Here is a 20,237-nt window from a genome sequence, read left to right on the forward strand (position 1 = left end):
TCCCACATGGTCTAGCGGTTAGGATTCCTGGTTTTCACCCAGGCGGCCCGGGTTCGACTCCCGGTGTGGGAAGTGCGCGCCTTTTTTTTTTTTTTCTATATTTCGTTCACCTACTTTCCTTGGTTGTTAATTCTGCGCGATCCCTCCTACCCCTCGCAGCGCGGGCAACAAACTCCTGCCCTCAAGCCTGGCGCTTTATGCGAACGAGCGTGCCGTGCGTACAGAGCCAGGTTTAGAGGAAGGAAGACCAGCAGTAAGTCGGCATTATGCCCCAGCGCTGCAGGGCCAGTCTCTCCCCCGGATCAAGCCATCCCACAAAACAGAAAACTTTATTTTAGGAAGCGTGTTACTGAGGGCTTCCCCTCAGCTCCAGAGGTAAATACAGCCGGGTGCATACTGACCGCACCAACAGTCCTGCCGAGCTGAACGTCGACAGCCGACGGGCCAGGGCATTACACCGGGTATGGCAACGCAGCTTGTGCAGCTGTTTGCTACTGCAGACCCCTCATTAGCCATCTTCACCCTCTCTGTGAGTAATGTAAGTGTGGGGGTGCATCCTTTCTCCCACACTGCCTTGGGCACCAGCCAAAGGCATGGGGTGTGTTAGTGGAGTAGACAAAAAAACACATGTCCGTGTACTCCTTCCAAAGCCTGGCTCCACAGGCAAACGATGACAGAGAAAACCTTTAGGTAAATCCACCAACATGAGCCTATGCACATACTTCAGTCACAATCACATGGTGAGGGAACCAGGAACATGAAGGTGGTTAGACCAGACCTGGTGGCTGACTGGAAGCTCAAGGGCGAGGGACAGGCAGCCAGAGCAGTGCATAGGAACAAATACAATAAACCTCATTTTGTCTGTGACTAAATGAGTCTGTTTGTTTACAACCAAACTGTACAAAAATTATTAGGTTGGAAAAAACCCCATTATAGTAATTCTTTGTTTTTAAGCAGATAATTTTCTCCAAATGTTCCAAACTCTACAAGTTGGACCACTTAATCTTAGAAAGACTTGCACACTCTGGCAAGGGCCTCAGGATCATTTTCTGCTATCAACATTTCAGGAACTTTGTTAGAAATTACATGAAATGAGAGTGTAGCCTGGGATTTTCAGAAAAATTATAATTTCAGAAAGCAAAGTTTGTTCAGAATTTCTTTTTACATTGCTTCAGATTTGTAGAACAACAACAAAAAAAAAAAAACCCTAAAATTCCCCAGCAACAATTTATTTCATTTTCATATTGGAACAAGGCTCTTCCAGAGCCAGGGAAGGAACAGACGCTGCGAACGCACCGAAGTCCCACAAGCCTCGAGGCACTCGCCTGGACCGCAGGACCACTGCGGCGGTCGGCCCAGTCCCTGCACGCAGCCGCAGCCGCAGCCCCACCACAGCCTCAGATCGCTCCCCCCGCCCCTCGGCCCCTCCCGCCAGGCGTCAGGCGGGCGTGCAAGCCCTCGCGAGACCGCAAAGGCGCGTGACAAGGCCACCTGTCTACCCAAATCTCGCGAGCGTTTGAGCCACTGCTTCCGGGCGAAATATCTCGCGAGAGGCGGCGAGCCCGGGCGTGCAGGGGCTTGTTTGGCCGTGCGTCTCGCGAGAGCCCCTGCGCGGTGCGCTCGTCGCCCCCGTGCCGTGCGCGGAGCCGCGAGCGGCTGGGCGCCATTTCGGGAGCAGCTGTGGAGCCATAGAGGGGGCCAGACCGGCACCGGGACCGACTCACGGCCGCCCCGCCCCCGACCGCCCGTTCCCTGGGGCTGCCTAAGCGCCGCCGTCTATTTAATATTCAGACGCCTGGAGAAGGTGCTTGAGCCCTTGGGTTCATTCCCCACCACCAGCGTAGTGACGCCAGAGCCGCCGCTGCCGGACCTCGGGGCCCTAGCAAGGATCGCGCTGCCCACGGCGCAGGTAACTGCGGGTGGGCCCCGGGCCCCGCCGCCGGGCGAGCGGCAGCCTGGTCCGCCGGGTTCTGCGGCCTGGGCGTCTGCACCTGTCCTGCCGCCATGACCGCCTCGGCCCTACCCGCCGGCCCGCTCTGCGCCTCACCGGAGCCAGAGCGCCCGGCGAACCCCGCGGCCCGGCCCTGTGCGGTTCGGTTATTCCCATGGCCACGTCGCGGGCAGGCCCGACTGCCCCCGGCATGGCGCTGCCCCGCCCCGGCTCCCCCCGCTCCAGCACCCCCCCCCTCCCCCCCTCCTTCACGCGATGGCGCTGTGCGGAGCGACCGGGCGGGAGCGGCTGCGAGGCTGTTTGCGCTGGGATACAGGGCGGAGGTGGCCCACGGGCGGGCGGGGAGTGAAGGCCTTTGGAAAGAGCAAGGTGGGAGGGCAGCCACGGCGGAGCAGGCAGCGCTGGGCGTCACTGTTTCTGGGAAACCGAATTCGCTCCGCTTGATCGTGTCAGGAGCGTGTGGGAATTCTGGCTGGGGACCTGCCGCAGACGTGTGGGTCCTGCTGAGAGGCGGCTCCCTCTAAAGTTTCCTGATGCTCTTCCTGGACACTACGTGGAAAACATGTCGAATTGTCATTCACTGGATTTCTAAACCAAATAATTTTGAGAACGGAGCTCTTTTAAATTCCTTTTATGTAACATAGTACAGCACAAAGGGAGTGTTTTCTTTCAAAACAGTGACTAGCTCAGTTGCAGTAAATTTTCTGTCCCTTTACGTTTTTTGAAGCTCCACAATTTCAAGTGTAGTTCATTCCTTTTTTGTTTTGTTGTTTTTTGCTTGCTTGTTTGGGTGGTTTTGTTATTTTTTTCCCCCTCTACAAACAAGTTAGTCATACGCAGCTTTTTTGATAAAGCTGAAAGGCATTTAGGGAAAGTATTTGGCGTGTCGGTGTTTAATGAAAGATACTTGAAAATCTGTCAGAGACTTTTTAATAATTTAAAATATTTCGAGCTTTCCTTTGTGTTTCTTTAGAAAAATACTTTCAACTTTATATCTAGCATCGTTATATGCATTACATGTATGCATTGCAGGGCTGATAACATGACTGTGTTAGATGTAGAGGGAAGGTACTCTATCGGAGTAATGGTATTGTCCCAGTGGAATTGTTTTGTAATGAGTACAAAGGGTACAGATTGCTGTGGTGAGCCCAAAGGTCTGTGCAGCTCAGGAGATTGTCACTCATAGTGGCCAGCAGTAAATGCTGAAAAAAGAATGAACAGTGCAGTCACACATTGACAGTTCTCTGTGTGCGCTTAGTTGTCAGTTAGTTGTGGTTCAGGGTCACGAGGCATGCCTTTGTTTAATGAAAACCTTTTTCTTTGAACTTTTATGTGGTTTTTGGTTGTTTTTTTTTTTAACATTGCGTGTGCTTCTTTTTCTTTGTTAGGATCCACAGTGCCCTGCAACAGTGAATTCAATGGCTAAATGCTTTGTGAATAAGGACCATTGTTTTGAATCCACTGGATGATAGTTCATTCATTCATTATTTGGGTGAATGCTGTAGTAGTCATGCCCTCTGCACTTTTCTGTGCCATTCAGGATTTGATGGTCTCAATTATGGCCACCCCTCTTCAGGATGAAGAATTCCTCCCCAAGTGTAGCTGGATATATTGGCTAAATTACACATCTGAAAATGTAATTTTGGGTGGCAGTTGTCACTGGTGGGATTTTTTTTTGTAGAATTCTGGGTTTGCCTTTTTCATGGCCCTTAATCATACTGATGTACTATTTATATTATATACTGGTAGAACAGCTGTGAATTAAATCACGTGCATGTATGTTGATGGCTTGAAAAGCTGAATATAAATACTGTAGTAAAAGGTAAAATAAAGCCATTAAATGAAGAACAGTCATATCTGTAAGTGATAGCACTATAGCCCAACAGATAATAATCTGAAAATGAGGTTAATGTGCCTCAGTTAAGTAATTGAGTGTGAACTTCCAGTGCTGTGATCCTGCTTGAGGATGGTGTTTTATTCTAGAATATATCCCTGAGCCAGGGTCAGATGTGCTGCAGCTCTGGTAAAGCATTCTCAGTTACATTATAAATGACCTATGTGAAGGATCTTGACATACTGGAGCATTTTCATTATTCTGCCCAAGGCTCGGGACAGCACAGTTGCACAACACTAGAACAACATGTAGACAAGGTGCAAGAACTAGCTTGTACAATTAAAAATCCATCTTATTATGCACATGCCAGTCTTCAGTGTTGAGCTGTCTGACTTGGATCTAGAGGACTGGCCATTCTTGAGCTTAAGAAAGAAAAAGACAAACTTCCACTAAGAGATTTGAGGAAGTTGGATGTCTAAGTTTAATGCCAAGAATCTTGAGAGGGGCTTAATAGCATACCTGCATAGGGAGAGGAAATCAAGTGTCAAAGTGATTCAGAATATAGCAAATGTAAAATTATATTAAGGGGTTGAAATTGGAAAATAAGAGAAGCAGCTAAACCCAAAATGTCTGTAGTGTCAAGTGTTACCTGGTGTGGTGGATCTTTTTGTTTGGAGACTTGAAATTCCAGACTGGATGCACTTTGTGTATGCTTCAGTAGCTCTTAGTGCTGGAATCATAGCCATTTTCCTGTGACCTGTGTTATGCAGGAGGGCTGTATTTCTTAAAGCACCATGGTGTCTACAGGCTGAGATTGGTAAATTATGCTGGTAAAGGCTAGGAGCCGTGATCAAGTTTGCCTGATTGTTCATTGTCCTTTGGTGAAGTTCTAGCACTTCTCAAGATGGCCACCAGAGGTGTGTTTCTGTGTCATAAATATGCTGTGCTCTTTGTTTTGAAAGAAATTGGTGGAATACCTCTGGGGTTTCCTCTGGCTAATGGTGTTCAATCACATTTTGTTGTTTGCAGCTGTAATTACTTTGCACATATTCATTATCATCTCACTGAACAAAACTTTATTCCAGTTTTTATTGGAAATGTCTACCAAAGCACTGTTTTATGAATTTGAGCCAATGCAGTGATGACCTCTTAAACAAAAGCTTTTGGAATATAAAGTGCAAGGGTGTTTTCCAACTCCAGTTCCAAGGTGGAATTTGCTTCTTCTTTCAGGTGTCCTGAAAAATGGCTGATGATATTGATATTGAAGCAATGCTTGAAGCTCCTTACAAGAAGGTGAGAAAAAATATGCCAGTGAGGTCCTGTTTACCTTAATTTAGCATTATTCATGAAACTACTGCTGAACTGTAAACTAACATCCCTGGAGCCCTCATGATTTATCTTATTGGACATACATTACATGTAACTTTCAAGTTAATATATACTGTTAATGTAATTATATTGTGCAGTAGTTTCACTTCAGCGTGATGAATAAATGCCCATCTATCTCTCTTTGTAGACTTGCCTAACGATATCTCACCTCTACTCCCATGAATTCACCTTTGATTCCAGTGTGAACTGTCAATCATAAGGTAGTAATTGAGTGACGTATCGCTGTACCGTGGTCCCCTAGGTTAAAAAAAAAACCACCAAACACAATCAAAACAAAACAAAAGAAATCCACCCAAAAACCATCTAAACAAAACCAAAACAAAACCATAACAAACCCCAGAAACCAAAATCCTAAAACCTTTCCTCTAAAATTGTGAAGTCTAGTTTGGTATAGCAACAAGGTGAATGCAGTGGTTTGGGAAGACAGCAGGGTTCCAAGAATAACCTTTTCATCAGTCCCATGGCAAGTAAATATATGAACAATCTGCTCAGTGCGAGAAGAGTGGGACTTGCTTTTAATGCAGAAGGCTGCATGTAGTTAATCTTTCAACAGGGCAGATGAAAATCAATTGCTGAGTGAACGAATTTACAGAAATTCTTGGATCCCTGAATAGAATGTTCTTAGCAAGTAAAAGACAGTATCACAGTCTGCGGTGTCATTCTAAAATAAGCTCTTGTATTCCTCTGTCCTAGTTATTTAATTAGGAAGTATCATTTTTTCTGTGAAATTTTTATCAATTAGCTTAGTGATGTCTTTCACTTAAACCAGCAGCAAATGAATACTGTCTTTTTTTGTTTTCCACCAGGTGGTGGTGAAGTGTTAACAGACTGCATGCTTTAGCACTGATTTTGAAAGAAATGTAAATAAGTTTAAGTTGCGTAGGAATTGTACTTTTGATGTAACCAATGTGATTAAACTGTAAAGCCAGTATATAAGTTATATAGCAGCTGTTGTTAGTCTGTTCTGCAGTGTTTATTACAACCATGTCATGAATTTTGGATGAGCATTTGTAAGTTTTAAGTGGTATATTTAGTTTATGTAATATTTAGCAGTTATGTTTACATCTTGAAGAGAAATTTGTGAACTGTTGTGTTAAAATTCTTGTGTCCTGGCTTAACATGGATATTTTCCATGTAAACAGGTATGGAAATAGGGAATGTTTAGGCTGGACTGGTGGATTATTGATGGCTTTCTTGGGAGTCGACGTTACTAAAGCAGTGTGAATCCCTGTTTGCTTCAGGGCGAGATGTGTGACAGAGGTGACATCAAGCTCTTACAACCCTCCAACGAAAATGAGTGAAGATCTCGGGAATGGCATCGGTCACAGGAAATCCATAGTGGCTGGCTGCTAGTGTAGCCATGGGGCTTAGGCAGAGATATAGCCTTGGTACTAATCAGAGGGGCTTGCAAAAACCTCAGACTTACTATTAAATTTTATAGAAATAACATTTAGCCACTTGAGTGCTGAATTCTACAGGATAACTTGCTCTCTAAACCATGTAAGGAAGTATCTACAATTTAATACACTCTTTTAAATGATGTAAGTCTTGTATTTTGTAATTGTATGACTTAAATTTAAGCAGCAAAGTGGTTAAACATGCCTATATAAATTTTCTAAAGCATTCCACATTAAACTGTAAGCAAGTAATTTAGTATTAAAATTTTTGTTTTTTATTTTCTTATTCCTATTCCCATTACCCTTTGACCACTTGAAATATTTCCACTTCGTCCTCACGATGTTCTTCTATCAACCCTGCTTAGGATGAGAACAAATTGAGCAGTGCCAATGGCCATGAAGAACGCAGCAAGAAGTAAGTATTTTCTCAGTTCTCTGCATTTGGGTAGAGACTGCTGATTTTTGTGAACTTGTGAATCCACGTCAGTGGTGTTTAAAGAAATACTTTGAAAAAAATTGGTATTTGCAGTTACAGCAATTTTGAAATTATTTTTTGCTTACAAATGTAGTTAATATGCTGTGCAACTGATGTAATCAAAATTGCAGAATCGTTCACATAGCATCAGATAAAAATACAGATGTGGTATGTTCAGCATATTTTAATTATTTTTGTTACTTTAACTGTGCAATGGATTTTGCATTCTAAAAATTATTGTAAAATTGTGATTTGGAGCAGTTGAAAGCAGCACACAAGTGCTTTCTTGGAAAGGTTTAGGGTGTTGAATTGTCTTGCTCTATTCTCTGCATCCCTGCCCTTTGAAAACTTCCAAATTTTTAAGTTTTTTAAAAAAGAAGAGTACAAGCCCACTTTGTTCAGCAAACATAATTCCAGGGTGTTAAAACTTTCTGATATCCAAGAAGTTTTTAAGTGTGTAAAATAAGTTCCTTACTTTGGAAGCATTGATGTAAAAAGAACAATTACAAAGTTGATAGTTTACTAAACAGTGACAAGTTAGTTGTGTATTATAGAAATGCACTGAAGTCAGCATGTATGCTGTTGTCACCTTCTGAAATAATACAGATGACATGCTGAAGGACTCCAAAGAAATTTTTTTCTCAGGTCTATTAATATTTGGGAGATTATAAATCCCATTCCAAGGTCTGACTAAGGGCTGGAATCAAATTATCTAAAATTAATTATAGCTTTTACTTGCATTCTAAATAATACTGTGAAAATAATTTTCATGCTAAGTACTGTGACCTCTAAAACCCCGTCAAAAGCAGCTGTTATCAGTATTTCTAAGCCCTAGAAGTTAATTTTGATACAGTTCTTTTTCCCCATGATCTTTAAGGAACTACTTTGTGATGTGTAACAGTGTACTCTGTTGCTAAAGAAAAGGGTGTATGAAGGGTTTGCATTACTTCTTGTTTAGCTTTAGAACTACCAAATTGTATCCAAATAGTATTTTTTTAATCTACTTCAGTTGGGCAGATACTGAAATATGATTCAAGCTGTCAGGAAAATCCACAGTGAACATCAGCAACTTAAAAAAAAAATAATGTGCAGCTTTCAGTAATTGTCAAATCATACTTAAATGTTCAGGATCTGCATTTTTACTGGATGTCTGTACTGTATGTCCAGTTCAATAGGGATTTGAAGGTGGAGCATGGCTCTGGACTGCTGGGACCTTGCTGCAAGGGAGGTTCCCTCTGTTGGATAGGGAATAGCTGCTGTCATTGGTGAAGAGTTACTGGTACTGGCCAGTATAGAGCTATTCTAATAGTGAATGTTTTAGGGTTTTATCTTGGGGAGATGTTGTTAAATTATGGATCCTAGAGGAGAGGGACAGTGTGTGCCTAACCATTACAAGCTGCGCTACTGCAGGAAGTGTGGTTAAGTGATGCTGATGACACCACCCAGAAATAGAGAACTATAAGAAATTGTGAAGCTTCTGGATATCAGGTTTTGATGCAGCAGCTTCTCTGTCTGTACAAAAATATTAAAGAAACTAGTGGACTATGGCAGATAAGAAAAAAAAAGAAATATTCTGGTGTTTAAAATGTAAATGCAAAATGTTTGTCTTCAGAGATAAATACTAAGATAGTAGTACAAGATAGATTGAATGGGTCTTCCTAGGTGGAGATTGGAAAGCAAAAGCTATTAGTAATTAGGCTCAGTTAGATGTTGCAGGTGAGAGATTTTTTTTACTTCAGAAATTGAAACTAACTAGAAGCCTTAGTTCATACATGGTGATAGAAAGCCACAGGGATGAACTTTTTGTAATCCACATGCCCTTTTAAATTTAAGAGTATGAGTGATCATGTTGAGAAAATATGATATATGCAATCAGAAGACCCAAAAGGAGGAAGAGGAAAAAGTCATTGACAAATGATGTTTCAAATTTAAAAGGCTTTGCAGCAAACTTGATTATTTTGCTGTCTTAAGTAATGGCTTGAACATCTGTTTAGCATGTCTTATATATATATACAGATACATTTTAGAAACTAGGAGGCTGTAAGCCTCTGAGGCTGAGATGGAGGAAAAAATTTGTGATCCAAATGCAGTAATGGAACAGTTGCTCACTATTTTTCACATATGTGGTATAATTGGCATAGAGGTTTTAGAAGATTCAGTTTTCTAAGTAAATTGATACAGTTACAAAAATCTGCAGTTTGTCTCAAACCTGTAACAGCAACAGACATAAAAAAGCAAGTGGCTTATGAGTGGGAGTAGCAAGTAGGAAGCAAAAGTCTTAAACAGTATGTTAAAGACTATAAGCAGGGAGTATTAAGAGGAAATAACCTTCCTTTCCCCTAGACTTACCTCTTCCTTTCTGTTTTTGTTGCCTTTTGATTTACTTTGCTATATAATTTATTCTTAGAATCATGAAGCTGTGTTTAAAGTATGTTTGAATGCTACATAAGTACTGCAACTGCTGTGTACTAGGTCTGACACAGGAAGTGGGTTTTTAGTCCTTTTACTCTTCTGAAAGCATTCTCAAGCAATGAAAAAACGTAAAATAAAAATGGGCTGTTGCAGACTTCATGTGGCTCATGATGGAAGATTGCTGACGCACTTAGGCACCCATTTAACAAAAGTATAAATACCAACAGGTAGAAACTTTTCCTGTCAGTGTCTGTGGCATCAGAGGAACTGAAATGTGGGGTTAATAACACTGAACTGCATGTGTGTAACTGAAGTTGCTCTTTTCTTTGTCAGGAGAAAAAAGAGCAAGAGCCGAAGTCGAAGTCATGACAGAAAGAGGAGTAGAAGTAAGGAACGCAAACGGAGCCGAGATCGGGAACGGAAAAAGAGCAGAAGCCGGGAAAGGAAACGGAGCAGAAGCAAAGAACGCAGACGCAGCCGGTCTAGGAGTAGAGATCGCAGATTCAGAGGCCGCTATAGAAGTCCCTAGTAGGTTATTTGTTCAGAGTTGGATTTGTGCTGCTTCAGTGTTACAGTGTGGGAAGGTTAAAGTTTAACGCTCTGCTTTCTAAATTGGTCAATAATTATCATATAAAAGAAGGTGAGAGGTTAAGTTTGAAGAATGTCAATAAATATAGAGAGAAAAAGAGGACAGTTAACATTCCTCTTCTAGTTTTCATTCTTAGCCAGACACAGAGATGGCAAAGCAAATGAAAGAATGTGTACAGATGACTGGAAAACAAAGTTTATCACAAAATCGATATAACAACCAAATTCTCTCCATGTCCCAACCATCTTAAGTACATGAACTTGATGGTTTAACTGTCAAAAAATTAATAGTAGTCTGTTAATAGGGTTACAGGCTCATACCCCCCCCCCCCCCTTTTGTTTATTTTTGTATTACTAAAGATTTTTACTGTCTTGTTGTTCTTGAACATTATCTCCATAAGTGGATATTCACACAAACATATTCCATATTTATGCATCCAGAGTGGGTCTTGTCTTAGCAATGCCAATGTATTGTGTATTTGCCCTGCTTTTTTCTCAGATTTGTTTAGAGACTGACAAGAATTCTTGTGTTTCTCTAAGATATTTAGCTTGATAGAATGTCAGCAATACATAGTTCCAGGCATTTGTAAATCAATTCTCAAAAGATGTTTTTTCATCAGTTATTTCTGAAGGTTTGTACTGTGGCTTTCCCTTTTGCTTGCCATTGCCTCTTTCTGCAGAAACACAGTGAGAACTGGGCTGTATGCTTGACTGTCATTGATTACCTGAGGCTGCTCTTTATCTCTGCTGTTATCTGGGTTTCATCTCAACCATTAAGTCTTGGAATGCAAGATCATGTAAAAAGAAGGCATTTGAAAAGGATGCATTTTTTTTTAATCATGACATGTAATGCCATCCATGATAGAGAAGTCTTGAGATGTTTGAGCAGACAGTGTTTACCTTCTGATAAATTGTAGGCTTGTGCAATTTTGTGCACATGAATGTTTTTCTTGGGGTGTTTTGTACTCTTGGACTACCAACAAAAATTCCTGAGGTCTCAGGATCTCACTTTGTGCTAAGTCACCTGGATGTTTGCGTATTCGTAATGAAAATCTACTGCAGATCCTGGGTCCTCTAAGGTGCAGTGGTATCCTGTGCATCATCAGTCCTGTGTATGTGAGGATCATAATATATCAGCCCTGCTTTTCTTTTGTCTTGACTATCAGAGCCTCTGTACACTGTTCTGGACTTCAGCTCTAAAAATTTCAGGAGTGCAGAGTTGTTTTCCTACAACTCTTTGGCACCTGTAAGATGACGGAAACTGGTTGGGTTATGCCAGTGCCGCTCTTGTTCAAGGTACAGAGGACCTTGATCAAAAACTTCAGCCTTCTGTATATGGAGCCTGATGGTCTCCTTCCCTCCAGTACAGTGTTGTGTGGAGAGGATGTCCTTTGTCTCGTTTTGAATTTGCAAGTTGCTGTGTTCTTCCAGCTGTGTTGGAGGGTTCTATTCTTTGGGGTTTTTTTTTGTTGTCACTGGGTGAGAAGGCTTTTCACCTGGAGAAATTAGGGAGTTCCAGTGTTCTGGTCTTCCAAAATGATTTCTGCAAGTAGAGGTTGAAAGTATTGATGTTACTGCAATAACCCATGTCTGTTTTAATGCATTGAGATATGTTATCCAGAAAGGTAAGTAGTTGCAAGGGGTCTTTTTTGCTATTGTGGCACTGACTGCAAGAGTACTCTTTCTGGCTGGAGAATTTATTTTTGAAATTTCTCCTTGTGGGGCTGTTGACAGTGGTTCTGGCTTGGTGTTACTGCTGGGTTGTACCTGACTGCAATATCTAGATCAAATTGCTTTATGGCTTCTATTTTGTCTTATCTTTTACTCTTCCTCCTCCTTGTGATCGTTCTCATGAGTTTTATAAAGGCTCATTTTCAAGCTGATACCTGTAAACTAAGATGGTTTTGCTGCTGGGAGCAATTAGGAGGCATCTCAGCAATCCCCCCTCCTTTGTGCATGTATTTCTCAGCAATAGTGAGAAAAAAGTTTAGTATAGGTAATTCTGAAGGAAAAGGAGAAGAGTGCTACAGAGAACCTGAAAACTTTAAGTTTCTCACTTTAGGCTTGAAATTGTGGTTAAATGGTTTAATTTTTTAAAATTAGGTGACTGGTTTGCATTGCTTAGTTTTCAGGGTTTTTTTTCTTATGTTATTTTCATGTAAGTTGTCCCTTAAATGTTACATAGCTGTATCTCTAAGTCTGTTAAGAGAAAGAATTTGACTGAATAGTCTTGCTTAGACGTCTGTTGAGCAAATCCCAACTGCTGCTAACATACAGTAGGAGTCACTTAGACCATCCTGTTTCTGTTCTGTGACCAAGAATTTAGACTAAGCTGTTAGGAAAACAGGTTTATTGCAATGATGACTGAAAGTTCCTTGTAATTCTCCTGGACTTTATTAGCCAAAGTTTGTCTTGTCTGACACTGTTTTGTCGGAGTCTTGAATATGAATGAGCAAGTAAAAGCTGATAATTTGCTGCCTGTTTTCTGACCTGACTGTTGTTGGGCCACATGGCATCACAGAGGTTTTGTGAAAGTGAGCACTTGGCTTACAAAGAAGGTGACTCCTAGGCAGAAATTAATGACATGGTGCTTCTGTGCAGGTTAACAGGAACTGGGCAACAATTGTAGAGACAGTAGAAGCAAAGGAGAAACTTGATCTACAGCTTTACAAGCAAGTCTCCTTAGAAAAACACAGGGAGAACACTGTAGAAAAGGGATTTTGAGAAGGTAACTTGGGCTCTCACGTTGCCCTAGGCAGCGTTATGCTTGGTGTGTTCCAGTCGTCTGGGGTTTCTTAATGGAGAACTCTCATGGAGTTCTGTAAATAAGATAGTACTAGTCAAGAGTGAGAATGGAGATTTTTGGAGTTGTGGTGGGTTGTGGGTTTTCCCTGCCCTTTTTTTCCTCTTCCCTTTCTCCCCTCCTTTGTGCATGTATTTGAAAACTTACTTCTCAGATGTTCGTGTTTCGGTTTTGGTATTCATTAGGTTTAGACAAATACTTAAAATATTTCTTTCACCATTTCCCTGAAAACTCATTGTCTTAATTATTTATAATTGTTTAGTTGGTCTGCATGCTGGTATTCTGGAGTCAGTGTAATTGGTTTGTCTGGTTGCATTTAAATTGAAATGGAGAGCACCATGTTTTACATCAGATGTGAAGGTGCAAGTTTATCCCGTGTCTGATAATAAGAAGGTAGCCTCTGGAATTAGTACCAGTATTTCCAGCTGCAGCTTTTGGCAGTTGTGCCATAGTTACTGAGGACCCTGAATGGACACTTCCAGCAGTAATTTATCTGGACTTAAGCAGAAAATGGACTAATTTATCCTAGGTCAAAAATATCTGGTTTTGATTAATAGTGATCTCATCTCAGCATGTGCCTGTGTTTTATGTCTTTTCTCTTAATAAGTAGTTATCTTCTCTTAATAAGTAGTTTCTAAATGGTCTTTTTTCTTTATTTTTTTTTCCAGTGTTGTACAGGGCCATATTTCCCTTGCTTTAACCTGGCCAGCACGGTTTTGGATCTTGGCCCACTACTTCCACCTGTGTCATGAAATGTTTAAAAAATGGGCATCCTTCTCTTTGTGGTGGATGCTGAGTTTAACTATAAGCATTACTGCTCCAGTGAGGAGCAAGAAGACGTTTTTCAGACAAATTGCGTGGCCAAATGGATTTAGTGAAAGACTACTTAATGTCTTCAGCCTGCCGTGTCTTTCAGGGTGTTTCACATCAATTTGTAGCCACAGCAGAAAGAATCAATTGTGTACAGATGGAAAGCCAAAGCCCAGTGCACGGCATTCAGTCTGTGCAGCAGTGCCTCTGCGCTTGGTGGAGATACAGGAAGAATGTTAACAGGTGTTGTTCTTTGCCTTTTGAACAACTCTACCAGGAGATCAAAATCCAGGGAGAACATGATAGGATGAATCTTACCGCTCCTGTACAGTCTGTTTCTGGGTGCCCCATTAACTAACAGGACTGTCCTTAACATGAAAGCAAAGGGCAGATTACAGTTTGTTCTAACAGACTCTGTGATGCCTGGAGAATTAAATTAGATTCAGTCAAGAGATAAGATTCCTTTTGTGGTTATGTGTCTGTATACAGCTGGGTTCTGCTGTATATACTGCTGGGTTCACTGCTTCTGTGATTTGATGGCCATTAGGAATTTTAAGGAAGCTTCAGATACATATTTGCAGCACTTGAGTGATGAGAGCCAAGGCAACATTAGTGAGCCTGTCTGCTCTGCATGGAGCCACTTTGGTTTGCTCTTGCACCTTAAATTTCATGGAACTTCTGATTTTAAAATGTTACACTTGAGCAAGTAATCCTGCCAGCATCACTTGGCATACAGCTCTGAGACTGAGTTCCAGGCCATGAATATTATGCTTTGCAGTCATCAGTATGTAGAACTTGCATGTGGACAAAAAAAACGGTGAAAATGGTTATAACAGTAACTGTAGCTCAGAATAGTTTACCCATACAAATGTGCCATGACTGACTCGCTCATGAGGAGTTCTGCATATTCTGGGACTTTAAGTGATGTAGATGAAAGTGAGGAGATCATATTCTGTGCCTTATGGTCTGAAGTGCCACATGTATTGATAACCAATAGATACTCTAATGCATGCTGTGGGTGCTGCTAATGAAAATGCTGAAGAGTTCAGAGGCAAGGGTGGGTGAGCACTTGCAGCGTAGTATGAGTACAGACAAGAAATCTTGAATTCAAGTACTCAGGTGTCTTGTCTTTTCTTTTACCATAGTTCTGGTCCAAAATTCAACAGTGCCATCAGAGGGAAGATCGGTCTGCCTCACAGCATCAAATTAAGGTTTTTGATTTTTCTCTGTTTTTTATTGCATGATTAATAGGTATTGTGTAGAACCAGGGGTGGTATATTAGAAGGTTTTCTTGTAATCTTGTTGATCTTTCTTTTTAGCAGACGTCGCTCCAGAAGCAAAAGTCCTTTCAGAAAAGACAAAAGCCCTGTTAGGTATGACTCTTTACATGTGTTTGGGTTTGTTTGTTTTTGTCCAGTTGGAGTTGGAAAAATGATAGTGAAATTGCTCTCCAGCTTGTAAGTGACGCTGGAATTCATTCAGAAAGCCAGTGAGAGAAGAGCATTGATAATATGTTGCTTTCTCCCCATGTTATAAAAGGTTGTAAATAATTTCAGTTGGAAAAACAAGTCTTGATTTGTTAGTTTTTTATGTTTCTGTATTCTCAATCTTTTCCCCATTAATTGTGATTTAAATAAGCTTTTCTGGTAAATTGTACTTAATAATCTAGGATATGGAATGGGAAAATACAAATGCTTCTTTTTGCCATTCAGTATTTATTTGTGTTATTTGTTGATAGGCTATATGCCTCTGCAGTCCACGAGCTGCTTATCCATTCTTAGACTTCTCATTGAAGGGAATAGGATTTAGATAGCTGTTAATGAGATTATTCTTTTACATTAATGCCATTAAATTTAACGAAATTAATTTTGTTTTTCATGGACTGGAAAAATCTTACTGAGAATTTGGTTTGAATTTCTATTGTGTTTTCTTAGTGAGTAATATCTATGTGATTATTTTAATAAAAATACATATTACATGGCTGGAAACTCAATCCAGGATCCACCATGCTACTTCCTGTGTAACTTGTACTTGAGTACAAGTCAGATTTGTTTAGATTTGAAGCTTTAATACATTAAAGTATTAAAAAATATGTTATGGTGTATCTAATTTCAGCTAATAGTTCAGTATTGAAATAAAATTATTCTAGTTCTTAATGTGTCAAAAATTAAAGTAATTCACTATTCATACTTCTTTATGGGTTAACTGGTAGAAACTATGGAATGAGGACTGTGAGTTCTCCTTACATGGATGTCAGTCTTGTTTTATGTGGTGGCTGTAGTGACTCCAAAGTGACTGGGTAAATGCAAGATGTGAGTTGGCAGAGCCTAGCTCACATTACTTGTCCAAGAATTTGGACATCCGGTCTGTGCTAGTTCTCCCTGTTTGCCTTTGTGTTCTTGTCCTTCCATCCTTTTAAGGGAAAGGACATGCAAGCTCCATAGTGGTACCTGGTACCAGTTCTGTACAGTACCAAAATGGTACCTCTGTTTAGTTTATGCTTCTGCACGTAAAATAGAATTTTTCAGTCATATTTGATGCTCACAGTTGAAATAGGATGTTCAGTCATGTTATAAGTTACCATGATAGTATTTGGTATTTCCTTTGGTTCTTAACTCTGCCTGTTTTTTAATACAGCAGGCATATTTTTTCTCATCAGACTGTGAAGTACTGATTGTTTACTGTTTCATGTGTGGTCTAGAGATGAGTTATTTTATTTCAGCTGATTTTTTAACTGAACTTTACTCTTTCCAGAGAACCTATTGATAATCTTACCCCTGAAGAGAGGGATGCTCGAACAGTGTTCTGTATGCAGTTGGCTGCAAGAATTCGGCCAAGAGACCTGGAAGAATTTTTCTCTACAGTAGGGAAGGTAATTGATAGTGAAGTTTAAATAATTCTGAATTCTGTCTCAAACTGTCCTAGTACAACTTGAGCACAGGTTTGGTATTTTTTCAGAATTGTAGGCATGTGGCTCTCTGGAGCTTCCTATACCTGTGCAAAGGGGGATTAATGATAAACTAATTATTAAAAGCTTTGAATACAAAAATGTAGCTTCTCATTGCAGTTTTTTGTTCATGCTCATGTGAGGTAAAACATGTTGATGCAATTCTGACTCGGGCAAGAGGATTTTTCATATTTTCTTCTTTTTTCAGATGGGTCTGTCAGTTATAGTGTAATTTGAAAATTCATATAACTAAGTTGGAAAAACATCATTTGTTTTATCAGCTGTAAGGTTCTGGTGAAAGCATTAGAGTGCTTCAAGTTCTGTCACATCAAAAACAGAACAGCAGCTTTAATGCTGGCTTGCCTCTGGGATATGTTTGTTAAAAAAGGTGTATGCTGCTGTAGAATTAAAGCTGTTGGCTTGGCAGATATACTCAGTATTAGTACATGTCTGAGAAGTAGGCTGCATTAGATTTTTTCCTTTTTCTCTAAAAGTATTTGCATCTCTGTTCTTGCCTTTCAGGTTCGTGATGTGCGGATGATTTCAGATAGAAATTCCAGACGTTCAAAGGGAATTGCTTATGTTGAATTTGTTGATGTTAGTTCAGTGCCCCTGGCAATAGGACTGACTGGACAGAGAGTCCTGGGTGTACCTATCATAGTACAGGCATCACAGGTAAGGAGTTGTAAACCTCCTTTTTTTCCATGCAGTTATGCCTCTTGTATCTTGATGAGAAACTTAGTGTTTGAAAATTTGGTTACCCCTGAATATTGGGAAGACCTTAACATAAGGATGCTTATTTAAACTAGTGATAATGGGCTTTTGTTTCCCATAGATAATAGGCAAATTAAAGTGATTCAAAGTTGTGTAAAGGCAGTAGGAAAATACAGATCATAAGGAGGTAATAGTAAAGAAATTGTTAATGGTGTTACAGAAATGAAGGCTATATTGTGTATGCTTTCCAGATAATTTACTAGGTAGAAGCCAGAATTATGCATGAAGTTGTTCAATTTGAAGGCTTTTTTGGAATCTCTTGTCTACACTTTGGTCATGGTCTTGGGTTTTGTAGCTCTCAAGTTCAAGTCTGAATGTCATAGAATAGTCTGAATAGACTGCAGATTGTGCAATAGCTTCTGTATGTTTGGTAAATCTTCTAGTTTAGGTCTGATAAGCATTTACTTCTTATGTTAGGGGTTTTTATTAATTTCTTATCAAAGGTGAATTTTTATTTTCTCTTTAGGCAGAGAAAAACAGAGCAGCAGCAATGGCAAATAATCTACAGAAGGGCAGTGCTGGTCCTATGAGGCTCTACGTGGGATCATTACACTTCAACATAACTGAAGATATGCTTCGAGGAATCTTTGAGCCATTTGGCAGGGTAAACGTCAATATTTGGCATGTTGTATTAGAATAGTTTCTTTGAAAAACCTAGCTTAGTTGTAGAGCGCTGGCAGCTTCTGGAAATAATACAGCTTCATACTCACAAAACACTTGTGGCTTTCTTGTATTGCTGGGCCTGTGCATCCATAGGCATTAGGTATGCGTGTAGTGTTGGAGACCAGACGAGAACTTGGATTTGTGGTGGTGTCCAGTGAATTTGACTGGAAGGTCTTAGAAAGTTCAGAATTCAATGAATACCTAAAAGTAAGGAATGGTGGGGGGAAAAGCCCTGAATCCAGACAAATTCTCTGTGTTGTATCCTGCTCTGGCAACTTGTAGTATCTTTCCCTTCCAGGATTGTGAATGAGAGCCCCATTTCACGGGTCAAAAATGCAAAACACGAACTGGGGCTGAGGTCTCTGAGAATAGTAGTATCTATCATCTGTTTCTGGTGACTTTTTGCTGCAGCTTCAGCTGATGTTAAGACCATGAACTAGTAGTATGTCCTATACAGCTCTGACTTGGGCCCATTCTTAGTCCTGAGCATTGGGCAGCAGGATGCAGCATGGTAATAAGTTTATGGAAGTGAGCAGATAAAACCTGAAGTTTCCTGTGGAGTTACAATACGTTAGCCCTACTGTTCTGGGGTATATATCATTTAGATAGGGGAAAAGTTAAATATTCAATATGCTTCTTAATGAGTAAAAGGAAGTCTGTTGATGTTTGAGGTTTTTGCCTACTGTCTTTGGATATGAGCTCTGCCTCATACATGCAGTAGCAATGCTTTATTTTATTCATTAATGTTTTTAATAAATGTATTAATGTTTTATTCAGACTCACTATGCATATCCCTATAGATCTCTTGTGCAAAACCTTGGAAAATTGTTACAATTTAAATTACAATCCACATGGCTGCTCTTCTGGTGGTTTGGGGTTTTCTTTTTCCATCAAGTTCTGGCAGTAGGATTAAGGTAGTTTAGGAAGCTTGTATGGAGACCTGTGAAGATCATTCCTTCTTATTCTGTATACTCCAGTCCTTCCCAGTGCTACTTTATGGCTAACGGATAACTCAGCGATGTATTTTAAATTCAGTAACTGTAAACTTCTAGGAGTTCCCATGTACAAATAGTTATTAAAATATACAGCTTTTTCTTAAAAAGCCTCATCAGTTATGCATACTGCTTTTCTTAGCTTGTAAAACAATTTCTCAGCATATGAGGTGCTGTGATTAGTGTGTTTCAGTTACAATCTGGTCATGTCTGCATGCTCATTCTGCTAGAATTCTGCATCAGGACCAAGCCTCTACCTTTAGATGAGTTTAAAACCCTTACATTTACTGCTTCACTATCCAGGTACCTATTTAGCCATGTGTGTATTAATTTTGAAGTGAGGAAGGAATGAGAAGTTAATTTAAAAAAATAAATTACAGTTTCGCATTCATATGTGTATTTGACAGGGCTGTTTTCATGTTGTGGTTCTGATATTTTGGGGTTTGTTCCAAAATGTGTGATAATAAATAGCTTTATTCTTATCTTCAGATTGAAAGTATTCAGCTCATGATGGACAGTGAAACTGGACGCTCAAAAGGATATGGATTCATTACGGTATGACTAGAATTGCCAGGTTTCTTCAGCAATTTGAGTGTAACCTTCCTATGTATGGAGAATATCTTTATATATGAACCTTCCTGTGTATATTTGTGTGGTTATATTATAGCAATCTAAACATAATAAAGTAAACATAATCTAAATTTGTTACACATGCATGGGAGCTACTAAATTGCTGTTTGATAACTCTATGTCTAATTTTAGCAGTGTCATGTTGCAGGATGCAGCACTGGCTTTTTTCTCTGTTTCTTACCATTCTCTGGGTATTGTGAATATGTTTGAATGGGAATAGTTTCTTCTGTAGTCAGTGCCTGCAAATGCAGATACTATCTTCTGACACTAGTACAGACTGGTGTTTTTTATAGCTGAAAATCATTGAATTTAAGCTCTTTAGGGGAAATAAAATTTTACAGGCTGAAACTTGCAGTTGAAAACATCTTTCCTCTTTATCCTCAGGTACACAATTTTGTGAACTTGAGTTTCTTGACTGACCTGACAATTTGTCATGGGGGAAAAAGTCTCGGCTGGGAGCTCTGGCACATGGACACAAATGAAACCAAACTTACTATATAGTTCATACTTGATGGTTTTAACACTGTTAAAATGCTTGTATGTTTATTTTGATGTTTCACAGCATAAAGCAG

At 40.1% G+C, this 20,237-nt stretch overlaps 1 protein-coding gene and 1 non-coding gene across 7 annotated transcripts in view; both read left to right on the top strand.

The window, feature by feature from the left end:
* On the top strand, positions 1 to 72 carry TRNAE-UUC (transfer RNA glutamic acid (anticodon UUC)). Its single transcript has one exon. It is a non-coding gene; the product is annotated as a tRNA-Glu (tRNA).
* A 1,573-nt stretch (positions 73 to 1,645) lies between these two features.
* RBM39 (RNA binding motif protein 39) overlaps positions 1,646 to 20,237 on the top strand; it is a 30,160-nt gene continuing 11,568 nt past the window's right edge. Inside the window, exons 1-12 of one of the 6 annotated variants that reach the window (XM_058850976.1) lie at positions 1,651 to 1,909; positions 5,016 to 5,078; positions 5,302 to 5,374; positions 6,937 to 6,986; positions 9,792 to 9,986; positions 13,518 to 13,902; positions 14,805 to 14,870; positions 14,979 to 15,032; positions 16,414 to 16,531; positions 17,129 to 17,281; positions 17,847 to 17,984; positions 19,525 to 19,590. In XM_058850976.1, coding sequence (XP_058706959.1) covers positions 13,715 to 13,902; positions 14,805 to 14,870; positions 14,979 to 15,032; positions 16,414 to 16,531; positions 17,129 to 17,281; positions 17,847 to 17,984; positions 19,525 to 19,590 — 783 coding nt within the window. In that variant the 5' untranslated portion in view covers positions 1,651 to 1,909; positions 5,016 to 5,078; positions 5,302 to 5,374; ... (1 more) ...; positions 9,792 to 9,986; positions 13,518 to 13,714. Of the gene's footprint in view, positions 1,910 to 5,015; positions 5,079 to 5,301; positions 5,375 to 6,936; positions 6,987 to 9,791; positions 9,987 to 13,517; positions 13,903 to 14,804; positions 14,871 to 14,978; positions 15,033 to 16,413; positions 16,532 to 17,128; positions 17,282 to 17,846; positions 17,985 to 19,524; positions 19,591 to 20,237 lie in introns of all 6 variants that reach the window. The other 5 variants (XM_058850977.1, XR_009278873.1, XR_009278874.1 and 2 more) reach the window with 5 other exon arrangements.

The sequence above is a fragment of the Poecile atricapillus genome, chromosome 15, assembly GCF_030490865.1.
Source record: "Poecile atricapillus isolate bPoeAtr1 chromosome 15, bPoeAtr1.hap1, whole genome shotgun sequence".
NCBI classification, from domain to species: Eukaryota; Metazoa; Chordata; class Aves; order Passeriformes; family Paridae; genus Poecile; species Poecile atricapillus.